This window comes from Sceloporus occidentalis, unplaced genomic scaffold (assembly GCF_023333645.1).
Source record: "Sceloporus occidentalis isolate IW3139 unplaced genomic scaffold, rSceOcc1.0.p SCAF_5, whole genome shotgun sequence".
In the NCBI taxonomy this organism is placed as follows: domain Eukaryota; kingdom Metazoa; phylum Chordata; class Lepidosauria; order Squamata; family Phrynosomatidae; genus Sceloporus; species Sceloporus occidentalis.
The window spans coordinates 96,548,906-96,574,709 of record NW_028316985.1 but is presented as its reverse complement, the minus strand read 5'-3'; the positions used below and the strand labels follow the sequence as shown (position 1 = coordinate 96,574,709).

The following is a 25,804-nucleotide window of genomic DNA, read 5'->3' as shown; positions in this document are numbered from 1 at the left end:
ATCTGTTCAGTCAAAGGCTTTGGTGAGTCTATAAAACACATGCTGATTTTCTTCACTACATCTAAGGATTTCAAATTTACATGGAGCCTCAATAGCCTGACTATCCAAAGTTTTAGAGAGGACTTTCTTGAATGTGGGTGTCAGGTTTGGTCTTTTTGTTAATTTTCCACCAAATATCGGTTGATATGCCAGCTGTGCCCCTACCTGGACCAGGGGGACCTAGAAGCTGTGGTATATGCACTGGTAACCTCTCATCTCAACTTCTGCAACGCGCTCTACATGGCAATACCCTTGCCCTCAGAAGTTTCAATTAGTTCAAAATATGGCAGCCAGACTGGCTGCTGGAAAATCCAGGTTTGACCATATAACACCTGTTTTAAAATTTCTGCACTGGCTGCCAATTAGCTTCTGGGCACAGTACAAGGTGTTGGTTATTACTTTTAAAATAATAATAATAATAATATTTCTATTTCTCACCTCTCCCTGCGGATCGAGACAACAATCAAAATATTTCAACAATAAAAACATATCGGCTACATACCATAAAATAATGTTATTATCATTGCAATACAGTTAGTCGACTCTTCATTAAAGCATACAACACTAACAGAGGTGAGATATTTTACAGCAGGTTTGGTGGATAGGCTTGCCGGAAGAGATCCGTCTTCAGTGCTTTCTTGAAGGCATCTAAGGTGTCAATAAGGCAGATCTCTTCCGGCAAATCGTTCCATAATTTGGGGGCTATGGCAGAAAATGCTCTGTGGGCGATTGTTATTAACCTGGTTTTTACATAGTCTAATGATTTCTTCCCTGATGTTCTGAGAGCGCAGGGCAGATTGTGTAAGGAGAGGCGTTCCCTCAAGTAACTCGGGCCCAAGCATCATAGGGCTTTAAAGGTGATAACCAACACTTTGTATTGGGCCCGGAAGCTAATCGGCAGCCAATGAAGAGATTTCAATATTGGTGTGTTATGGTCAAACCTAGATGCTCCGGTGACCAACCTAGCTGCTGCATTTTGAACTAGCTGAAGCTTCCGAACTTGGTACAAAGGTAGCCCCATGTAGAGCGCATTGCAGAAGTCTAAACGAGAGATTACCAGTGCAAGTACCACTGCTTCAAGTTCCCTTTGGTCCAGGTAAGGAAGCAGTTGGCGTATCAACCGAAGTTGGTAAACTCTCAGATCCTCTAGGAAGAATTTTTTACAGCCACAAAAAAACCAGATTGGCTGCAACTTCCCAGAGGACTTTCTACTCAGCCGCTCAGAAATTGTGGAACAGCCTACCGGAGACGATCCATCTTATTAACATCGTAGATGCCTTCAAAAAGGCAGGCCTTCCCAGACTGAGCTCCTAAAGAAAGAAGAAAGAAGTATAGTCCATCCGCCTTCAATTTGTCCACTCCACTTTGTCTATTTTTAGGTTAATATATTAATCTATTGATAGAATTTTAACTGTTATCGAGTTTAATTAATCAGAATGGTAGGAGGGTTGATATATGTTTTCTTATGTTTTCCTTCATGTTTTTTGTATTTTATTTCTGTTGCAATCCCACCTTGATCTGCAGCAAGAGGCAGGAAATATAAATTATTATTATTATTATTATTATTATTATTATTATTATTATTATTGTATAAATGAAGAATCTCATATTTTATTTTAATTATTAAATCTGTTATTACTCTGTTTTATGCAATATTTGAAGGAGACTGATTTGAATGTGGTGGCATATAAGATTTTGAATTGAAAGAATGTGAGGTTGGATGTGTCAGGAGGACGACGTGCCCTCTCGATCCTTGCCCATCATGGTTGACCACCCAGGGCGGGGATGCAACAAAAACATTATTACAATCTATAATCAATGCATCCCTCAGGGAGGGAAGATTTCCATCACAATTAAAGCAAGCAGTCGTTAGACCGCTTTTGAAAAAACCCTCCCTGGATCCCCTGGTGAGAAACAATTATAGACTGGTCTCTATTTTACCATTTTTGGGCAAGGTGATCGAGAGGGCAGTAGCCTTCCAGCTCCAAGCTGTCTTGGATGAAGCCGATTATCTAGACCCATTTCAAACTGGTTTCAGGGCGGGATACAGAGTTGAGACCGCCTTGGTTGCCTTAGTCGATGATCTCCATCTGGGCATCGACAGGGGAAGTGTGACCCTGCTGGTGCTCTTGGACATCTCAGCGGCATTCGATACCATAGACCATGGTATCCTTCTGGAACGCCTGAGGGAGTTAGGTATTGGGGGCACTGCGCTCCAGTGGTTCCATTCCTACCTCTCAGGCAGATTCTAGATGGTGTTGCTGGGGATAGCTGCTCTTCCAAGAGAGAGCTGACATCTGGCGTCCCTCGTGGCACCATTCTGTCCCCCATGCTTTTCAACATTTACATGAAGCCGCTGAGAGAGATCATCCGGAGACATGGGGCGCAGTGTCATCAGTACACTGATGACACCCAAAAAATTTCTCTATGTCCCTGACTATTGCAGTGACTAGGGGTGGCATCTCTCCTCTGGATGCCTGTCTTGGATCAGTAATGGGCTGGATGAGGGAAAACAAACTCAGACTGAATCCAGAGAAAACGGAGGTACTCACGATAGGTACCCAAGTCCAGGGATAGAGTTTTGTCACCCAGTCCTTGCTGGAGTCACACTTCCCGTAAAGGACGAGTTTCGCAGTTTGAGAGTACTCCTGGATCCATCCTTACAATTGACATGCCAAATAGATGCAACGGCCAAGAGTGCTTGGTATCAGCTTCGGTTGTTACGCCAAATGCGTCCCTACCTGGACCAAAAGGACCTTGAAGCAGTAGTACTTGCACTGGTAATCTCTCGGTTAGATTTCTGCAATGCGCTCTACTTGAGGCTACCCTTGTTCCAAATTCGGAAGCTTCAATTGGTTCAAAATGCAGCAGCCAGATTGGTCACCAGAACATCTAGGTTTGACCATATAACACCAATACTGAAATCTCTTCACTGGCTGCCTATTAGCTTCTGGGTGCAATACAAGGTGTTGGTTATTACCTTTAAAGCCCTACATGGCTCAGGCCCAAGTTACTTGCGGGAGCGTGTCTCCCTACATAATCCGCCCCACACTCTCACAACATCTGGGAAGTTCTTACTAGTTATTATAATACCAGGTTAATGACAACTTCAAATAAGGCATTCACTGCCGCAGCCCCAAGATTATGGAATGACCTACGGAAGAGATCCATCTCATTACTACCTTAGAGGCCTTTAAGAAGGCACTCAAAATGGATCTCTTCCGGCGGGCTTATCCACTGAATTCCATATAAAAAGGTTATGATGACTGCTCTTCCTTGACTGATTGTTGGCTAATGGATGAATTAATAATTTTTAGAGAACTAATAGGAATTCTTGGTAAATTCAGCGTTAGTATTTTATTGTTGTATTGATTGTAAATTGTACTAAGTGTCTTTTAAGGTTGTAATCCCACCTCGATCCGTGGAAGAGGCGGGAGGTATAAATAAACTATATTATTATTATTATTATTATTATTATTATTATTATTATTATTGCTTACAGGAACTTAATACAACGGGCCCTTGCTATCTACTGAGGTTTTGCTCCTGGATCCCCCATGGATATCAAAGTCTATGGATGCCTAAGTCCCATTAAGTACAATGGCATAATAAAATGGTCTCACTTATATAAAATGACAAAATCAAGCTTTGCTTATTGAAATTTGTTTATTTTTTCTTGATATTTTCAAGCCATGGGTGGTTGAATCCATTGATTAAAAGTGTGAAAATGGAGGGCTTGACTGTATTTTAATATAACTTTTTAACTATTCACGTTCCTTTAAAAACATGTTCATTTTAAAAAATAGATATAAAGTGTGCTTTGAGATACAGGATTTTTAAAGACTCCCTCTCTTCTTGTCTCATAGATGCACTGCTGTGGAGTTACTGATTACACAGATTGGTACTCAGTGTTGGGTAACAACATTGTTCCTGACAGATGCTGCATGGAAAATTCCCAAGACTGTGGTCGAAATTCCACCAACACAAGTTTAGTGTGGAAAACGGTAATTCTACTTAATATGTAACCTGGAGTTTGGCTTTAATCTAAAATGGGATGTTTCGTATCACAAATATTCCTGTTTGTTTAGAAGTGTACTAGCTGGTATGGCTGTTACTTATGCAGGTAAAGAAACAGGGCAACCCAATGGATCAGTCCAGGGCCCTCAGTCACTTTCTCTTTCTTAAAAAAAACCTCAGCCTTTTCTGTCACCAAAGGGAGCAACACCAAAGGAGTTTCCCCTTTGAGAGGAACACTTAAAAAGAAATACTTTAGGATGTTGCCTCTCTGTTGGAAGGAAGGAACGGGGAAGAAGATACTATTTCTTCTACAGTTAATCTCCCTAATTGATTTTGGACATTTTCAGAGCTGGTGCAGCCAAAGTGTCTACCTGTTGGCTACAAGATGTGTTTTGAAAAAAGAGATGGGGATAGAAACATGGAGCTGCTATTAGAATCATTGAGGGCAGAGGGAGATATGGGAATATGGAGTGGGGAGACACTGATGAAGAACAACTTGGTGTTGGTTCTCCAGAAACTGTCCCTCAGTTTAAGTAGTGTGAATAACCTTGGTGATAGTCTCCCTGAATTAAAAACACAGCCGTTGAATTCCATGTTTGCACTTTGGATAACAGCTGTTCAGGATATAATCCTAAATTGGCTTGCTGATCTGGACTACATTATAGAGGCCTGACAGGATGATGTTTAGGGAAGAGGCAAAATCTCTTCTACCCCTGTCCAGCTGGGGTTTATGCAGAAAAAGGCAAAACATGGAAGAAGTTGAATTGTACTGGTTTACAATTCAGTTGTTCCATTCATTTATTCATTCGGGGTTCTGACATGATGATATAAAGAGTTTAGATTAAGTCACCTGAGTTAGTAATTAGTTACATGCACATTGATGATAGGTACATACAACCTTCACCTTGTTGTATGACGTGTTGGAATGTTTGAAGGCAGACTAGTTAAAGCTGCTGATCATATTTAGTAGTGAACTTATACATATATATATATATATATATATATATATATATATATATGCCCAGACATATATATATATTCTTATATATAAATATAGATCTTAGAGTGTCTTAGCAATATATATATATGGATTAAATAAAAGTATGTATCTGTAGGAATTGAATAAGCATTGTGGGAAATGCCCATCTGCGGCCATGATTTGTAATCGAATGTGTCACGTAAGCAAAACATAGGCTAACAGGACAAAGAATCTTTCACACCCTGAGAAAGATTTACAACTGAGAGAGGTTCCACAGATACAAGTCATCAATTAAGCATCAATAGCTTTCCCAAGACAGAGGATGTCCGGAGACCAAATGATGCTCGCATTGGGTTGCTTTGATGTAGGGCTCCAAGCCTCCGCTGAGGGGGGGAGGGTGATTTGGGGAGGACATCTGAGAGGGAAAGGGAAAAAAGGGTAGGGGGCACAGGTCGTTTTAAATTAAGGCTTCCCCTTTGTGTGCCTCAGATTCTTCAGTGACGTGGCCAGGAATGTTTCTACCTTATCTTTTACAATAAACTTTCTGATTTACCTGAAGTTTGTTGTGGATTATTGGTCAGAACAATCCCAAGTCTCACAATCTGGCCCCACTCAGAACGCAAGTCATGCTCTGGACTAGGTTTTAACTGCTAGGTGAAAAGAAAATGACTAGTGTGTTGCTCCATTGTCGTGGCCCGTTGTCACCATTACCAGCCAATGTTTAGATTCCCTGGGACATGAAGTATTAAGAGGGAGGTTAATGGATCCAGATGGGGAATTTCCTGTCAACTGGGCAGGCAATTGTGTCAAAGCACTGATTGGCCTCTGACATAGTGAAATCACTAGAGGAGGAGAGGCATTGCTTCTAAGTGTCCCCTACGATGGCGTGAAAACAAAATACTCCCTGGCTTTCTATTCAGATGGTGGTGATGAAATGAGTAAGATGACACTTAGAACACTGGCAGAAAAGTGGAACAAATCTGACCAAACACAGGCTAGAATCCATCTGAAAGCTTCCTCTGTGGCAGTACATTAGTAATTGAGAAATTTTCCTTTCCTGCCACCATCAGCTTTCTTGGTGACCAATCTTTTACTCATGGGAATAAAATGTAGTCCATTTGACAGCTGGTTGTGAACATTTTACACAAGGAATAGTATATGCACATGAGTCAATTTCCCCAGTGGTACCAAAGAGGTCAGGCTGTGCCATGGGAACAGCAAAATGCAGGGAGGCTATCCAACTGATCTGCCCAGGTTGGCAGCCTGGTGATGAGTCTGGAGAAAGAAGATCCTGAAGGCGAATTACAGGAACTTAATGAAAAAGTGATGGACCTGCAGGAAATAGTGCAAGTACTATTGCTGGAGAGTGATGGAAGAGGCCTGTCAATTGGCAGCAGATAACAAGGTCCTGGGCCAACAATCATCCCAGGTGACTCAGGTTGGTGGGCAGCAGCCGGTGGTCATGCCACCTCCACCCCCAAGGGTACAGCAGGAACCACAAGCAGTCCCACAGCAACTTCCAGTGATGCAGCCCCTGGGGCAACCCCAGCCCCCATTGCCAGACAACAGATAGGTGGTAGTTACGTTCTATGAAAACTCTGAACATTTCAGTGAAACTACTGTTGTTCTCAACATGAGTGCTCAGATTTATGGCTGAGTGGGAACACACTCAGTGCTCACCTTGAAGGGGAAGCAGCAGAGTGGCAGGTGCATCTGTATGACAAAGGGATGTATATTTTGAATATTTGACAAGCATTTATGATGAATCTATTTACCCGTTTTGAAGACTTGTTCTGGCAGGAAAAAGCCCATATGAGCCTGATGACTGTGCACATAGTTGGTAACTAAGTACATAGAGGAGTTTTGATGGCTGGCTGCAAGGGTGACCAATTGGGATGAAGCCACCAAAATTAAGTATTTCTGTGGTGGGCTAAACCTTGACATCCTGGAATGGGTCTTGTTGCAGGAAAACCCCACACACTGATAGAGTGGATAATGCTGGTGGGGGAAGGAGAGATCGTCAAGGAAATTGTTAGATTTGCTAAGCAATGGCAGGGCCTAACATTACCAAGGGAATTGCTAAATGAGGTCCATCAAAACAAGCATGCCAAGAAGGGAGAAAGGTAACTGAAATGGAGCAGGAATGGCATACTGTATATCGCTGGGGCTCTGTCTCCCATGTGGGAAAGAAGGTCACCTAGCAGATAGCTGCCTAAAGAAGAAGATGGTCAAGCCTGGGAAGATGTCAGATGCAAGAAATAAAAGCAAGAAGAGGAGCAGCAGCAAGAAGGCAACCACCACAGCTCTGGTGGCAATGCCAAGACCTGTCAGGAGGTAGGATGAAGAGGACACGGCCACCATGACAAAGAGTTCTGGAAGTCACTCAGAGCCGACAGGAAACAACAAAAGCCTACTTTAGACAGTGATAAAAAGCTATAGACAGTAGTTGCCCATCAACTATGATGAGTGGTGGGCTACTCCATTTTTTTAACCAGCTGAACTATGAAATCCCAGTGAGGAAGGGAAAATGGAGATTGTGGCTGTTCTAGACTTGGGGTGTATTGATTGCTTGATGAATCCAGCTGTAGCAAGTGGCTTAGGGCTATGGCCTGAGAATTTCAACAACATTATAGATTTTGTTCAAATGAATGAGCTATTAGGCATAGGAGCCCAGTTGAGAAGCAAACTTCAGTTGTGTTCCTGGCAGTGGTTAAGCATTGGGAAATAATTCCGTTTGTATTGGCTCTCAACCCAATCACCCTGGGGAAAGACCAGATGGATTTTCAAGACCCCAAGATACAGGGGCTAAAAAGGAAATCGGACTTTCTCCCACCCAGACTGTTTCTTGTATACCAGGCTAATTGCCAGCTGCTCAAGAAAATTGGGGCAGCAGTGTGTGTGGTGACAGCAAAGAGACTAGAGACACTGGGTAATGTGCTGGGAAAGGGAGGCCTAAACATCCCTACAGAATATCTGGACCTGATGGAGTTTTAAATGGTGTATTGTTAAGCCTTTTATTGAATCCACTCTGAATGATTCTAAGGAGATGTACAAGAAATATGCAGATCAAAAATGGGCCCCAACTGATTTTAAGGTGTACCAAATTATTACACAAGTTGCAGGACTGTAACAAATTGGGGCCAAAATTTGTGGGGGAAGTTGTGATTAAAACACTAGTAAATGAAGCGATAACAGAACTGAATTTACCAAAAGATTATAAGCACTTGCATCTTGTCTTTCAGCTTGCTCAAACCAGGCTTGGATAACAATGTGTGGTATCCACCAGTGGCAACTGTGCTTTCTATTCTGGTGGATGGCAGGGTCAGCATTTTGAAGAGTCCAAGATTCTGGACTCCAGATTTCACAAATGGAAGCTACAGTATTTTGTTCAATACTGTTCAACACCTACCTAGTGCAGAAAATGAATGGGTGGAGAGTAAAAATGTGCATGAGCCAGAATTGGTGGAAAAGTTTCACACTTGCTATCCTGAAAAACCAGGTCCTGGGTGATGCAAGGTTTAAACTGTTTTATATATAGCCATGGTTTCTATTGCCATTTGTATTCAATGTATTATGTTGCTTGCAGTTTTATAATCACATGGCAATGTAAATGAAATGGGAAATTTGTTTGGGGAACACAGCATGTCAGGAGCTGAATTCTTCAGCTTGCCTGCCATGATTTAGAGTTTAATGGGTATAGCTTCATTTGTTTGTTATTTGCTGACTTAAAATATGTCATACCGTACTACTGTCCAATGATGGAACTTGAAGTAGTGTTAATTGCTAAAACCGTTGGTTACGTTCCTTTGCAGTTAAGGAGCAGATGGGAAGGGAACCAAGGCTGTGCTAGAAAGATCTGAGGTCAGTTGCTTGAGGATCTCTAGAATGAGAGAAGGAGGGGTGCTCCCATGGGAAAGGGGAATCATAGAATCATTGAGTTGAAAGAGATCACAAGGTCTATCAAGTCCAACCCCCTGACATGCAGGAATATAAAAAGTCCCCTGACAGATGGCCATCCTGGCTTTGTTTAAAGCCTCTCCAAGGCAGCACTGCTCTCCAAGGAAGGAAGGAAAATAATGAGTACATTATTATTATTATTATTATTATTATTATTAGCCTTTATTTATAAAGCGCTGTAAATTTAGTCAGATGGTTCCCTGCCCTCAGGCTTACAATCTAAAAAGACACGCACAAAAGGAGAAGGGAGTGGTGGTGGGGAATAGGATCAGGTCCAGCAGATCTTCTCCACCTCCGAAGCCTGGACCAAGGCAGATGGACTGGAGGAAGGACTTGGCTTCTTAATGAATGGTTAAAAGGAGGCTTCCTGGGTCAGAGGGGCTCACCTCTGCGAACGCTTCTCTAAACAATATAGTCTTTAACTCAGTTTTGAAACTGGGTAGAGAAGTGATGAGGTGTGCATGTGGGGGAAGAAGGTTCCAGGAGTAAGGGGCAGCAAGCGAGAAGGGACAAATTCGGGAGGGGGCAGTGGTAGTCCTACACTGTGACAGGAGACCTTGACTACCAGAGCGGAGGGTGTGAGTAGGAATGTAAGGAGAAAGAAGGTCAGATAAGTAAGGAGGGGCCAATCCATGGAGGTCTTTGAAAGTCAATAACAAAAGCTTGTACCAGATGCGGAAGGGGAAGGGGAGCCAATGAAGGGAAGATAAAAGAGGAGAAACATGGTCAAAGCGGCGAGTGGATGTGACAATACGGGCAGCTGAATACTGAACAGAGATTAAAGGACGGAGGTGTGAAAAGGAAGCCCTGTTAGAAGGAGGTTACAATAATCTAGTCGCGAAACCACTAGTGCATGGACCAGAGTCTCGGCAGTAGAGATTGAGAGGAATGGACGGATCTTGGCAATGTTGTGGAGAAAGAAACTACAGGCCTTGGCGATGGCCTGGATCTGGGGAATAAATGACGGAGAAGAGTAAAAAATGAAGCCAAGACTGCGGGCTTGATGAACCAGTTGAATAGAAGTGTCGTCAACAGAAACAGAAAAGGAATAATGAAGGGTGGGTTTAGGTGGAAAGACGAGAAGCTCAGTCTTAGACATGTTGAGCTTTAAGTGCCGAAGCCGCATCCACTGAGAGATGGCAGTCAGACAAGAAGAAACTTGCTGTTCAAGCTCCGTCGAAAGGTCGGGGTGGAGAGATACAACTGAGTGTCGTCGGCGTACAGGTGATAGGAGAAACCAAAAGAACTGATGAGTTTACCTAGGGACAGTGTGTATAGAGAGAACAGAAGGGGACCCAAGACAGAGCCTTGGGGAACTCCAACAGATAGGGGAATAGAGGATGAAGTCTGACCACTTGTGACCACTACAAAAGATCTATCTGACAAGTAAGATTTAAACCAGTCAAGAGCAGAGTTGGAGAACCCAAGGTCAGAAAGTAAATCAACCAGGAGATAGTGATCAACAGTGTCAAAGGCCGCAGACAAATCAAGAAGAATGAGAATAGAGTAGAGGCCGTTTGCCTTGGCCCACAAGAGATCGTTTGAGATCTTGGTGAGGGCTGTCTCTGTAGAGTGCCGTGGGCGGAAGCCAGACTGAAAAGGGTCCAGGATGGAGTTGGTTTCAAGAAACTTAATACAGCGAGAATAAACAACCTGTTCTAGGACCTTAGAAAGAAAAGGAAGAAGAGAAATTGGACGATAGCTAGACAAAGAAGAGGGGTCGAGAGAGGGTTTCTTCAGAATTGGGGAAACGAGAGCATGTTTGAAGTCAGAAGGGAAGGAACCCAGAGAGAGAGAGAGATTAAAGATATAGAGGAGTGAGGGCAGAAGAGAAGGGGCTATAGAGATTAGGAGACGGGAGGGAATAGGATCAAGAGAACAGGTAGTAGGTTTGGAAGAATTTAGCAGCGTAGAGAGTTCATCCAGAGAAACAGGGGGAAACCCAGAGAGTTTATTAGTAGAAGGTACTAGGAGGTTAGTGGTAGGGGGCAAGTCGGGAGGAACTATTTCAGATCGAATAGTAGTGACTTTAGTGATGAAGTAGTTGGCGAAGTCAGTGGGGGAAAATGATGAGAAGACAGGGGGAGAGGAAGGTTTTAGTAGTGTATTGAAGCAGGAGAACAAACGCTGCGGATTCCTCTCAATAGCACAGATCAGCGATTTAAAATAGTTCTGTTTTGCCATAGACAGAGCACGTGAAAAAGATAAAAGGATGAATTTATAATGAATGAAATCAGCCCATTCCCTAGACTTTTTCCAAAGACGTTTGGCCGCTCGAGAGCAGGACTGGAGGAACCTGATAGTGGGAGTGAGCCAGGACTGAGGCCTAGTCATAGGGGAAGACACGCGTACAGATACAGGAGCAAAGCTGTCGAGAGTTGAAGAAAGAGTGGAATTAAATAAAGACATTGCTGAATCAAGTCCCCAAGATCAAGAGAAGAGAGAGATGAATTCAAAGTCTTACTGAGATGGTTAGAGTTAACAGACTGAAAGTTGCGGAAATGGCGCTGGACAGTACGACGAGGAGGTGGGATATAAGTAAGAGTTAAAGAAATTAAATGATGGTCAGACAATAGAAAATCAGATGCCAGGTAGTCGGAAATGACGCACTTAGCAGCAAGAGTTAGGTCGAGACAGTGGGTTGAGGAGTTAGAATGAAGATGAAGGCCAAAAGAAGCAAACGGAGCTAAGGCGAGATGAAGAAGGATTGTTGGGATTGTCAAGGTGAATATTAAAGTCACCTAGGATCAGAGAAGGGATTGTGTCAGATAGAAAAAACGTCAGCCAAGATTCAAAGTCAGATAGGAATTGGGTAGCAGAACCAGGAGGGCGATAGATGACAGCAACCTGGAGCTGTAAAGGAAAAAAGAGTCGAATACAGTGAGACTTGAATGAAGAGAAACAATAGCTGGGGGGGAAAGAAAGAACTTGAAATTGGACAATAGTATACCGACCCCTCCTCCTCAACCCTCAGAGCGGCTTGTGTGAGTGAATGAGAGACCGCCAAAAGAAAGGGCAGCGGAGGTAGCAGTATCATGGGCCGGGAGCCAGGTTTCAGTAAGAGCGAGAAGGTTAAATGATCTAGAGAGAAAAAGATCATGGACAGCAGTCACTTTCGGAGCAACAGAATGACAGTTCCAGAGTGAACAGAGGAATGGAAGCTGGGAGATAGGAAGAGGTTGAATAGGGATCAGGTTAGGAGTGATGTGTGGAGCCATGGAAAGGAAAGGATTCAGTAAGCGATAATCAAAAGAAGAGAAAATAACAATGACAAAAGTAGGAATATAGTAATACATCAGTGGGGAATTGATGTATATGTATATATGTGAATCCGTTAATTCATAAACTGCTAAAATTACCAATATTTGTTAATAATCTTGAACATTAATTTGATATTAACTGATGAATTGTTGATAAAGGATTATATTATATTATAAAGGATGATATTATATTATATTACGTTATATTATAGGATTATATTAATTGTTGCTAAAGGACTTTAATTTCTTACTGATCTGATTAACTATTTTGTCTGACTCAAGTATAGAGACTTTGATAATATTTAGTGCATTTGTTTCTTTAAATATAGATCATAAGAAAAGGAATAATAAGTTCATATATGCTCTTCACACTATTAAAAGATAAACTGAATGAACTCTCTTAATTGCTTTTTAGAACTCAATTAATTGATGAACCTTGAAGTTAATATACTCAATAGTTATAATAGCTACAATACGCACAATTTAGTATTTGATCAGGGTGAAAAGAATAATGTACTTGTAAGATAAGAACTGAACCCTACTTAGTAGAACTTGTTGATAAGTGTAATTGATTGTAGGTACAAAGCTTTAAGTTATAAGAATTATTATAGATTGTAAAATTATCTTCCTAAATTAATTTTGAAATTGATTGATACATTTGGATATATTTTGAAACTGATATTGATACTGAATTACCAGATAGTGTAAGCTGCAAACTTAGACAAAGGTGAGAAAGTTAATAAATCACAATGGTGGGCAGAACAAGAGCACAAGTTAAAGTGCAGATGACAGCACAAAGAAGACCTTCACTTGAACAGGTTAAACCAACTGATTCTATTGGAGTAATTTTGGAAGAAATAAAGAAAATGAGACAGGAGGTGCAGCAGGATAAATTGGAAAGGAAGCAAGAACTAAAACAAACAAGAAGTGAAATCAAACAAGATATAAAGTCAGAACTGAAATTTTTACACCAAAAGATTGTGATATTAATGTGATATAATCTGTCTCTAAGAGATGCATATTAAGAAGAAGGATGTGAGACTTGTGCAAACCTAGGAAATGAATTCGTAGCATCAGCCGACAAACTCAAGAATCTATAAACTCAAGAATCACCAAAATTAATGTGCTACCAAAGGTAACCTCCGACGACAATCCATTGTTAATGTCCCTAAGGGGGAAGAGTCATGGTAAGTGAAAAAAGAAGGGGAGAGAAGGGAAAATGAACGAGCTCCAGGAATATTTAAAAAAGGAGGAAAGAAAGTTAGAGGAATTTAGAGGAATTTCCAACAGAAAGAAGAATAACACAAGAAATTAAAAGATTATGCAAAGAAATCTCCCTTATGTTAATAGAGGAGACAGAGAAAATATTGAGATATCTAAAACAATACCATGTTGAACTCACAAACAAACCAGGCAAATGGCTAGCTTGGAATCTCAGGAAAGAAACGCAAAAGAGGTGGATATCAAAGGAGGAGGGAAAATATACAGTAATTTTAAGCAAATCAAGGATGAATTTTATAAATACTTTAAGAATCAATTTCAGTACAGAGACATCCACCCAGAATTATTCCAAAAGTACCTCGATTAAAGGAACATACAAAAGATTTCAGAACAACAAAAAGAGGAGCTGAATAAGGAAATATCAGATGCTCTCACAAACTCTAATCTGTGAAAGCACCCAGGCTGTATGGTTCTCAGCAGGATATTACAAAGAATATAAAGATCAACTTTTGTCACAGATGAAAATTATATTGAATAAAGCAATGAAAGGTGAGATCTCGACATCTTGGAAATCGGCAAATATAACATTAATTCCAAAAGAACATGATGGTATCGATCTAAAGAAATTCAGACCAGTTTCCCTACTAAATGTAGATTATAAAATTTTCACAAAGATCCTGGCAAAGAGGCTAAAGAAAATATTGACTACATACATCTACAAATATCAAGCTGGGTTTTTGCCAAAAAGCTACATGAAAAAGATTAGAAATTTAGTTGATATCATCAAATATCATGAGAAAAAATAGACAAGAAAATAGCTATAATATTTCTTGATCATAGAATCATAGAATCGTAGAGTTGGAAGAGACCACAAGGGCCATCCAGTCCAACCCCCTGCCATGCAGGAAATCTCAATCAAAGCATCCCCGACAGATGGCCATCCAGCCTCTGCTTAAAGACCTCCAAAGAAGGAGACTCCACTACACTCCGAGGGAATTTGTTCCACTGTCGAACAGCCCTTACTGTCAGGAAGTTCCTCCTAATGTTGAGGTGTAATCTCTTTTCCTGCAGCTTGGATCCATTGTTTCTAGTCCTGTTCTCTGGAGCAGCAGAAAACAAGCTTGTTCCTTCCTCAATGTGACACCCCTTCAAATATTTAAACAGGGCTATCATATCACTTCTTAATCTTCTTTTCTCCAGGCTAAACATCCCCAGCTCCCTAAGTCGTTCCTCATAGAACATGGTTTCCATGTTCTCCTGGAGTTTGTTATACAATGGAAAGGAAAAGCCAGGCATAGTCAGACATGCATTATAGACTTTAGGAGAGCGAATTTCAGTAAACTCGCTCTCCTTTGGACACACTCCAGTCACTCTCCTTTGGACACACTCCAGTTTCTCAATGTCCTTTTTGAATTGTGGTGCCCAGAACTGGACACAATATTCCAGGTGGGGCCGGACCAAAGCAGAATACAGTGGCACTATTACTTCTCTTGATCTAGACACTATACTTTTATTGATGCAGCCTAAAATTGCATTGGCCTTTTTAGCTGCCGCATCACACTGTTGACTCATGTTCAACTTGTGGTCTACTTGGACTCCCAGATCCCTTTCACATGTTGTCTCATTCAGCCAGGTGTCCCCCATCCTATAGCTGTGCATTTTATTTTTCTTCCCTAAATGCAGTACCTTACATTTCTCCTTGTTGAATTTCATTTTGTTAGCTTTGGCCCAGCTTTCTAGTCTATTCAGGTCATTTTGAATTTTGATCCTGTCCTCTGGAGTATTAGTTATTCCTCCTAATTTGGTGTCATCTGCAAATTTGATAAGTATACTCCCAATTCTGTCATCCAGGTCACTGATAAAGATGTAATAACACTGTAAAGATGAATAAAACTGGTCCCAGGACAGAGCCCTGTGGGACCCCACTAGTCACTACTCTTCAGGATGAAAAGGAGCCATTGTTGGGCACACTTTGGGTTCAGCCAGTCAACCAGTTACAAATCCATGTAACAGTTACTTTGTCTAGCCCACATTTTACAAGCTTGTTTGCAAGAATGCCACATGAAACCTTGTCAAAGGCCTTACTGAAATCAAGATATACTATATCCACCGCATTCCCTTCATCTACCAAGCTAGTAATTTTATCAAAGAAAGAGATTAGATTTGTCTGGCATGACTTGTTTCTCTGAAACCAGTGTTGACTTTTTGTGATTATGGAATTGCCTTCTAAATGTGCACAAACTCTCTGCTTAACGATCTGCTCTAGAATCTTTCTTGGTATAGATGTCACACTAACTGGATGATAATTGTTGGGATCCTCTTTTTTCCCTTTTTGAAGATGGGGACAATGTTTGCCCTCCTCCAGTCTGCTGGTACTTCTGTTCTCCATGAGTTCTCAAAGATTATTGCCAATGGCCCTGATATTACATTTGCCAGTTCTTTTAATACCCTTGGATGTAGTTCATCTGGTCCTGGAGACTTAAATTCATTTAGATTAACAAGGTATTCCCCTACTATCTCTTTACTTATTCTGTACTGAAATTCCCCTATTCTGTCCTCTGCTCCATTATCCTCAGGTTGAGCACCCTTTTTCTTTTCTGAGAAGACTGAATCAAAGAAGGTATTGAGTAATTCTGCATTTTCTCTGTCCCCTGTTAGCATTTTGCCATCTTTTCCACGCTGTGGCCCTACCATTTCCTTCTTCTTCCTTTTGCTGCGGATATATCCAAAAAAGCCCTTTTTATTCTTTTTAACCTCTCTAGCAAGCCTGAGTTCATTCTGAGCTTTAGCTTTTCTGAGTTTACCCCTACACATGCCTGCTATTTCTTTGAATTCCTTTTTTGTGATTTCCCCCTTTTTCTATTTCTTATACATGTTCCGTTTAAAATTTAGCTCAGTTGAAAGTTCCTTAGTCATCCATCCTGGTTTCTTGAGACACCTCCCGTTTTTCTTTCTCACTGGAACTGTTTGAAATTGTGCCTTTAGTAGCTCCCTTTTGAGAAAATCCCATCCGTCCTGAACTCCCTTATCTTTTAGTATTTCTGACCACGGGATCTCCCTCAATACTTCTCTAAGTTTACTGAAATTCGCTCTCCTAAAGTCTATAATGCGTGTCTGACTATGCCTGGCTTTTCCTTTCCATTGTATAACAAACTCCAGGAGAACATGGTCACTTCCACCTAATGATCCCACCACTTGCACCCCATTAACCAAGTCATCCTTGTTGGTTAGGATCAGATCTAAAATAGCTAACCCCTTGTTGCCTCTTCCACCTTTTGGACCATGAAATTGTCTTCCAGGCAAGTGAGGAATTTGCTAGGCCTTGAGGATTTTGCTGAGTTTGACTTCCAGCAAATATCAGGATAGTTGAAGTCGCCCATCACTACTACATCTCTCTTTTTTGACTGTGTGGTCATCTGTTCTAGAAAGATATCATCCAATTCCTCAGTCTGACTTGGGGGTCTGTAGTAGACTCCCACCGTAACATCCTTGTTGTTTCCCTCCCCTTTAATTCTTATCCAGATGCTCTCCACCTGGCTTCCATGATTGATGTCCTGGATCTCTTCACTAGTGTAAATATCTCTGACATATAGTGCTATTCCTCCTCCTTTCCTGTTTGGCCTATTTCTCTTAAAAAGGTTATAGCCCTCTATTTCCACATTCCAGGTTTCAGTGATGCCTATTATATCATATTTGCTTTGTTGTACTAGGAGTTCAAGTTGCTGAAAAGCCATTTGACAACCTAAACTGAAATTTTATGTTGGCCTCTTTAAGGAAAATGCAGCTTGGACAACATGTTTTAAAAGTGATAGAAAGCTTATATGTAGAACAAGATGCCCAAATTATTATAAATGGAGAGAAGATAAAATTCGATCCAATACAGAGGGGTACAAGGCAAGGTTGCCCTCTGCTCCTCTTACTTTTCATATTAACAATAGAAATTCTGTCAGATAATCTAAGAGAGGAGAAAAATATTTTGGGAATCAATTTTAAAGACCAAGCATACAAACTAAAATTATATGCATATGGTGATATAACAATAATATTTTATTATATAAGACATTATTATTATATTTTTCCTCCTCTCCCGGGTGGATCGAGATGGGATTACAACCTAGTATAAATATACGATTACAAATCTGGTCAATGAAATATAAAAACATACAACAATTAATCAGTTTAACAATTAAAAAACACATTATCAAAAGCGACAGCGGGAGTAAGTATTCCGATCCTAATCAAAAAGAGGATCCATGTATCTCACACAGAGTCAAGTGGGTATGCTCATCGGAAGAGATCCATCTTAACTGCCCTCTTGAAAATCTCCAAGGAGGTAGTAAGACAGATCTTTTCCGGGAGACTATTCAATAATCCAGGAGTGGCTACAGTGAAGGTTCTTAGGGAAGTTGAAGCTAGTCTGGTCATTTTTGATTCCAGCAAGTTCTTACCTGATATTCTGAGAGTGCAGGACAGATTATGTAGGGAGAGGCGTTCCTGTAAGTAACTCAGGCTCAAGCCATGTAGGACTTTAAAGGTAATAACCAACACCTTGTATTGTGCCTGGAAACAGATCAGGGCGGTTTAAAAACATTACATTAAAACCATTACAAACATTACAATAAAAAACAGAAAAAGCCCCGAGTTAGCCAGTCCTCTTGCCAGTGAAGAGGAAGGAGGTCCGTAGGACATCTTAATCGGGGAATGCATTGCCAAAAAGGAAGGTCTTCAAATCCTTTTTAAATTGGGCCAGGGAGGTGGCCGAGCGGAGCTCTATGGGCAGCGTGTTCCAAAGGGCCGGGGCAGCGATGGAAAATGTCTTCCTGGTGGTGGAGACAAGCCTGGCCCCGGGAACCCTAAGTAGTTGCTGCCCAGATGTTCTGAGGGTGCGGGACGGAATGTATGGGGAGAGGCGGTCCTTCAGGTATCCTGGGCCCAAGCCATTTAGGGCTTTATAGGTCATTACCAACACCTTATATTGCGCCCGGAAGCGAATCGGCAGCCAATGCAGATCTTTTAGCACCGGTGTAATGTGGCTGGCCCTGGAAGTACCAGTGACCAGCCTGGCTGCCATGTTTTGTACTATTTGTAGCTTCCGGGTTTGGTATAAGGGTTGCCCCATGTAGAGTGCATTGCAGAAATCCAGTCTCGAGGTTACCAGAGCATGTACCACAGTTTCAAGGTCCCTCTGGGCCAGGTATGGGCGCAGCTGGCGAATAAGCCGAAGCTGATGACAGGTGCTCTTGACCGTCGCATTCACCTGAGCAGTCAGGTGAAGGGACGAGTCAAGAAGCACCCCCAGACTGCGCACGGAGTCCTTCACAGGGAGCGTGACCCCGTTCAGGACAGGTGGAACCACCGCCATTCCTGGACCAGGGGAACCTATCACAAGTACCTCCATTTTCTCTGGATTCAGCTTGAGTCAGTTTTCCCTCATCCAGCCCATTACTGACTCCAGACAGGCCACAAGAGGAGAGACGCCATCCTCAGTCACTGCATCAGTCGGAGACATAGAGAAAATAATTTGGGTGTCATCAGCGTACTGATAACCCCACGCCCCATGTCTCCGGATGATCTCTCCCAGCGGTTTCATGTAAATGTTAAATAGCATGGGAGACAGAATGGCTCCTTGAGGGACCCCAGTTTTAAGGGCCCTCTCATCGGAGCACACGTCTCCCAGCTGCACCATCTGGGACCTCCCGGAGAAGTAGGACCGGAACCACTGGAGCGCAGTGCCCCCGATTCCCACCTCTGCCAGGCGCCCCAGAAGGATACCATGGTCTATGGTATCGAAAGCCGCTGAGATGTCCAAGAGCACCAGACGGAGATCATCGACCAAGGCGACCATGGCCGTCTCAACCCCGTAACCCGCCCGAAAGCCAGTTTGAAATGGGTCCAGATAATCCGTTTCATCCAAGACCGCCTGAAGCTGGATTGCAACCGCCCTCTCGATCACCTTCCCCAAGAATGGCAGCAGTGAGACTGGCCGATAATTATTATGTACCAGGGGGTCGAGGGAGGGCTTTTTTAATAAAGGTTTTACAATGGCCAATTTAAGATCAGATGGAAATTGCCCTTCCCTCAAAGATGTATTAATAATCCGGCGTAACAATAAAGTCACAGCCGGTCCCCTCTGGGCTGCTAGCCACGAGGGGCAGGGATCGAGAGAGCAGGTTGTCTTCCGATCACCTCCGAGGATCTTGTCCACATCATCGGTACTTACCAACTCAAACCGATCCAGTTTAACAAAGTCCACGGAGGCTCTGGATGCCTCTACCCTAGGTTCTGCCTGAATGTCAGCGTTAAGACCTTCGCTTATCTGAGAAGTTTTATCCACGAAGAAGTTGTTAAATTGGTCACAGCAGGCCTTAGAAGGTTAAAGGATCTGGTTCAGGGCAGGAGGGAGCTGAGTTAGCTCTCTGACTACCGTGAACAACTCTGCTGGCCGCGACTCCGCGGACGCGATGCGAGCACCATAGAACGAATTCTTTGCTGCTCGTATCGCCTCTCCATAGTCTCTAACTGTTGGGCTAGGAGAGTCTTGTCATCTAAGCGAAGGTGTTTCCGCCAACGGTACTCTAGCCGTCGCAGCTCCCGCTTCCTTGCCCGGAGATCTTCCGTATACCAGGGCTTACGTTTGGAAGCGGGTCTGAGAGGGCGCTTGGGAGCGATACTGTGTATAGCCCTCGAGAGACCGGTATTCCAGATACCAGTCAGGGCATCAACAGAGTCGCCGTCACTTCCAACCATGTGTCCCTCTAGGGCTTCCTGGAACCTTTTGGGTTCCATTAGCCTTCGAGGGTGGACCATCCTAATAGGTCCACCACCCCCGGGAGGGATCTGGGTAGAGACCTTGATTTTCGCCTCAACCAGGAAATGATCCGTCCATGGCAGGGGGGAAATATTAGTTATTTCCGCCCACGGATTTTCCGCATCAGAACAAAAGACCAAATCGAGAGGCATAAGAAAGAAAAAGGAAGCATGCACCACATGTGGTGGACTTGTGAAAAAGCAAGAAAATACTGGACAATGATTCACAATCTTATGGTTGAGATCCTACAGATTAAAATGAAAAAAGATGGCAAAATTTACATTTTAGGTATGACAGAAGAAAAATATAAGAGAGAATTTGGGAAGATATTACATTACATTACAGCTGCCAGGATATTATATGTGAAAAGATGGAAAGAAACAGAGATTCCAGGTATATGAGAATGGAAGATGAAGATGTAGAACTTCATGGAAAATGATAAACTAACATTATTACTTAGGGATGCCACAAAAGAAAAATTTGATAAGGATTGGGGTAGGATATGTATAAATATTTGAATTCACAATAATTTGAGAGGTATTTACCAAAAATTCACTGAGATTAATGATACAGGATGTAGAAAATGTTTGGTTTGTGTTATAAAGAGAAATGACACATATATTACGTGTTTTGTGCTAATCTTAACTGAGAATGGAAGGCAAATTTTGAAACTAACAGTCAATATAGAGTTAAAGAAAGTAAGACAAAGGCTCTTAATAACAAATAGAAAGAAGAAAAATTAAAGGGTATGTAATGTTTGTTACAGACTACAGAAGCCAGGAAAGGAAGTAACAGGTGTAGATATTATTTGTTGGTTTTATGTATTTGTGTAGTATTTGTTAGTATGTTTGGTATTGATTGTAATTATATGATGTAAATGAACTGTTAAAAATTATAAAACAAGAAGTAACAGTGTATTTATATAGTCACTTATTTCTAGATGTTATGACTTCTACTTGTGTGGAAAAGACGATGTGGTCAAATAATCTTATTTGACATAAGAAGTCAAAATAGAACAATATATTATCCTCATAATTAAGTACAAAAATCTTTATATTGTGCATGCTATTCTCTTTCAGATTTTGATTTAGCTAGGGTTTGTGTTTTTGGTTTTGTTTTTGTTTTTACCATGTTTGTGATAATTTCCCTGTCAAAATGAATTAAAATATCCTCTTTTCCCCAGGGTTGCTATGAAAAAGTGAAAATGTGGTTTGACGATAATAAGCACATTCTTGGGACAGTTGGGATGTGTGTCCTCATAATGCAGGTATGTGAGCCCTGAGTTTCAAATATGATATTGTTGAATAATATACAGATTACATGTGGGGAATTTCTAATAGTTGTAGGAGGACCACATCTACCTTGGGAACCCAAAAGGACCAACTTCCAATTTCCCAAACCCCATCTCTAAAAACATTTTTAAATAAGCCACTAAAATGACCAGTAGGCATAATTAAAGCTTCCCGGGGATACAATTAGTCACTTCAGATCATTTTCTTTAGGCCCATTTTAGGTCCTTGTTGGCCTTTTCCTAAAAAGTACAAAAGTGTACTTTTTTTTAAAGGTCTGGTTCTGTGGAGGAGTGGGTGGTTTGAAACCTAGTCTAAAAAATGAACATAATTTTTATTCATCTGTTTTCTATTTTGGGGTGGGCAAAGTGTGAACCAATGGTATTACCTTTCTGTTGTTGTGGGATTGCATGTTCCTGTGAGGCAAGAGACTGTGCTGATGGCAGCAGTGCTGCTGGTAGGGCCTCCCATGTCAGACAGGCTTAATTTGTTTTGTTTTATTTATATACCGCTATTCCAAAGATCATAGTGGTGAACAGCAAGTAAGCTAATTTGCAAGTAAGCTAATTTGCCCCCAACAGTCTGGGTACTCATTTTAGCGACCTCGGAAGCATGCAAGCCTGAGTCGAGCTTGGGCCCTTTTGCTGGTCTTGAACTCGCAACCTTGTGGTTTCGAGTGAATGGCTGCAGTACAGGCATTTAACCACTGCGCCACCAGGGCTTTTGCTAACTAGCCAGATGAAATGTGCCAAACAGCTACTGGGCAGCAGCAGTAGTGGTATATTGGTGAAGGATCTCTCAGAGATAACAGCAGTGGCACTATAGCTTACACTTGTTAGTATTGTGCAGAGGGAAATACTGGTAAACCTCCTTTTGATGTTCTTTTGCCATGAAAACCTGATGAGGAGATAGTCCAAAATGAAACAAGAAATAATGCCAGAATATTACTCTTTCTGTTTGGAAGGCATTCAACAAGTTACTAGGGTACAGCTAAGGAGAACTGTGAGTAAAACCGTGGCCAATGACACAAGCGGACTCAAAATGAAAGGACATTCAACTTTTCATATGTTCAGAGGAAAGTCTGAAGCTGCACAACACATTATAGAAACATGGAATGTGAAAAGAATGTATCAGGAAAAGCTAGAGAAAGTAAAAGCAGAAATGGCATGTATAAATATTACAGTATTTTGTATGAGCGTGCTAAAGTGGACAGGAATGGGATGTTTTCAGCCAGATAATTACTGAGGCCTGTTACAGACAGCCAAAATAAAGCTGCTTCGAGTCACAGTGGAGGTATGGTGTTTCAATGATGCATGCATCCTAAGAGTCCAAAAGTTGCACCAAAGCCACGCTCCAGCCCTAAGGACTGGAGCGTGGCTTTGGTGTGGCTTCTGGACTCTTAGGACGTATGCATCATTGAAACACCATACCTCCACTGTGACTCGAAGCAGCTTTATTTTGGCTGTCTGTAACAGGCCATAGTGTTTTTTACTCAAACATTTTACTCAAATGTTTTTGAAACAATTCTTTTTAATCCAGTCAGTCCTTTGTTTTGGACAGTCATGAGTAATTCAATATTATGTTCTATTTTTTTTCATTAGCATGTTTATACCACTATTTTTGATACTATTATTATTATGCTTTTGAAATTCTTTCCCTTTAGAATTCCATATTAATGAATTTTTAATATGGTTCATATCATGTCATATGTCTTGACCTTCACTTTCTCTTACTTTATGATCAGCATAATCTGAAAAGGGCATTTTCCACACACCATTGCCCTTAAAAAATTGGTAAGTTGAAATTCATTTGCTGCTCTTTTGTCATCAGTTGTGCATTTCACATTCTTGCCCTGTTGTTGTTGTTGTTGTTGCTGGGACCTCTTTCAAAGAATTGTAGGGTTTGTCTACACACTAAAAAAAATTCACAACCACCTACACACTAAAAAAATATTCACAACCACCTCATAGTTGCTACGATCAATGCACATGACATTCTGAACAAAACATCCAATTCACAGGAGATGTGGTTCTGAAAGCTTTAGTCATGTTTAACCTCAAATTTCCCCCTAAATCCAGACAATCCTGTGTATGGCTGGATGCTCCAAGGTGGCTTCAGTGTGGAGCTGGGTACAGGAAATGGTTTGGGTGAGTGAGACAGGTTGGTTCTGGCAAGCTTGGTATGTGTTGCCATGTTTTATGTTCAGCCAAGATATCAGCAATGAGGGAGTAAATCATGCTACCCCCTCCCTCTTCTTCATCCCCACCAGTAAGTAGGGAAGGTAATCAGATGATGGAGGTGTGAAGAAAGAAATTGCATGAAAGGGGGATGGAGAAAGTGATCAGATGAAGGTTGTGTGTGTGGAGAAAATGATCAGAGGAAGGGGAGTGTGGTGAAAGCAATCAGATGAAAGGGGGTGATAAGAGAAAGCAAATGTTGATATGCAGATCTCCATATGAGCGAGCAGGAGAGCAAGTAAATAATTGAGTGGTGGAATCACTGACTCATTCGCTCGTACAGTCGGATCGAGATCTGCATACTTGCATTCGCTTTCCCTCAGCCCCCTTTCATCTGATTCTTTTTCCTACTCACTAGACGGGGAAGGGAAAGGGTAGTCTGATCTACTCCCTCACTGCTGATTTATAGTTGAACATTTTAATAAAGAAAATATAAAGAAAATAAAACTTTATTGTGTGTGTGCATGTGAGTTTCCTCTCTCATCTACCGGGATGGTGAAGAGGAAAAGAGGTTTGAATGGGGCCTCCCATTCAGAATGGATCCAGTAGATTGATAGGCAAACAGTAACATCTCTTGGTTGATACGTTGATGCAGGCTGAGAAGTTAAAAAACAAACAGTGGAGCAGACAGGGCAATGTGGCCAAAAATAATGTGAAGGAAAGGACCAATGGACCTCCCCTTGTGCCAAAGTGTGTTTGGCAGGGGGAAAATGCGTGGCCGGTAAGGCAGATGTCACCTTGCTGTATCTGGTTTTTGTGGCATTAATAAGGTCATTGCAAGGTCACTGTAGACTAGGAAAATGTTAGGTGAGACTGAATTTCTTCCTCGTTGTAAATACACCCATACTCACCTTGGATAGAGCAAACATGCCAGAAGACAGAATGTTCCAGGCAATGGGGATGGTTGGTTTAGTAGTTGTCTAATGCCAGCACCCATCCAGTAGAGTCAGTGAGATGAAACCTGCTATTTCATGGAGCCGGGTTCCACAGCTGAAGCTGTTTGACATGAGAGACCCAACCACCAGCAGAGATAAAAAATCAATTAAAATCTAGCACAACATTAAAAAAAAACCCAACACCACAAGTACAACAATCTAATAGATCACATTTTTTTTAAAAAAAAGACTAAAACTGTCGTGACATACAGGAACCAAAAATGCACATCAGAGGTATTAAGATAATAGATTATTATTAAAAAGAAAAAAAAACTGTAGTGCCTGAATGAATTAAAAAACTCAGCCTGGTGCCAAAAATATAACAGCGTGGGAGCTATGTGAGCTTTCTTCAGGACAGCAATTCCAAAGTCAAGGAACTTCTAGCAATGGAGTTCTCAAGCATGTAAGCAGATATCCTGATGCACCTAGCCCTAACTTTGTATCTGAATTACATTTCAGGTTTTTTTTAATCCTACTCCTACAAGAACTGCCCCAAACACCTGTCTGTTCAGAATTTCCATTACCTTCTTGGGATTAGTTGATGGAAAAGAGATGTCGGCTTTCACATTTTCCAATTTTAAGGATAATTCATCTCAAACCTAGAGTGTAAGAATCATATGGCCTCCAGATATTGATGGATTGCAATTCTCAGCATGTTTATGTTTATCCATCATAGCATGAAGAATGCTGGCAAATGCAGTCCCACAACCTTTGAAGTGTCATGTGTTTCCTATCTGCTCCAGATAATTTTAATGAATGGTTTCACGTATGTGTTTAAAATATTAGAGGACAAGGTGGTAATTCTCAGGCACTTCAGAATACATTATGAAAGTGGTATTAAACAAATATGGAGGTAAAGATTTTTCTAAATAAAAATGGAGTCACTGCCATATTATGACCTCAGATCCTATCACAGAGAGAGCATCTGGAAGGATACCATGCTCAGTGATCTTGAAAGCCACTGAGAGGTCCAGAAGTGCCAACAGGATCATACTCTCTCCATTCCATTCTCTGTCACAAGTCACTCGCTAAGGTGGTTTCTGTCCCAAATATTTCCAGCAT

At 41.5% G+C, this 25,804-nt stretch overlaps 1 protein-coding gene across 3 annotated transcripts in view; it reads left to right on the top strand.

Moving 5' to 3' along the window:
- Window positions 1–25,804, top strand: part of LOC149312530 (tetraspanin-9-like) — a 269,437-nt gene that overhangs the window by 229,919 nt on the left and 13,714 nt on the right. For all 3 annotated transcript variants that reach the window (XM_089524804.1, XM_089524803.1, XM_089524802.1), the window contains 2 exons: window positions 3,906–4,043; window positions 21,465–21,548. In XM_089524804.1, the coding sequence (XP_089380930.1) occupies window positions 3,906–4,043; window positions 21,465–21,548 (222 nt within the window). The remainder of the gene's footprint in view (window positions 1–3,905; window positions 4,044–21,464; window positions 21,549–25,804) is intronic.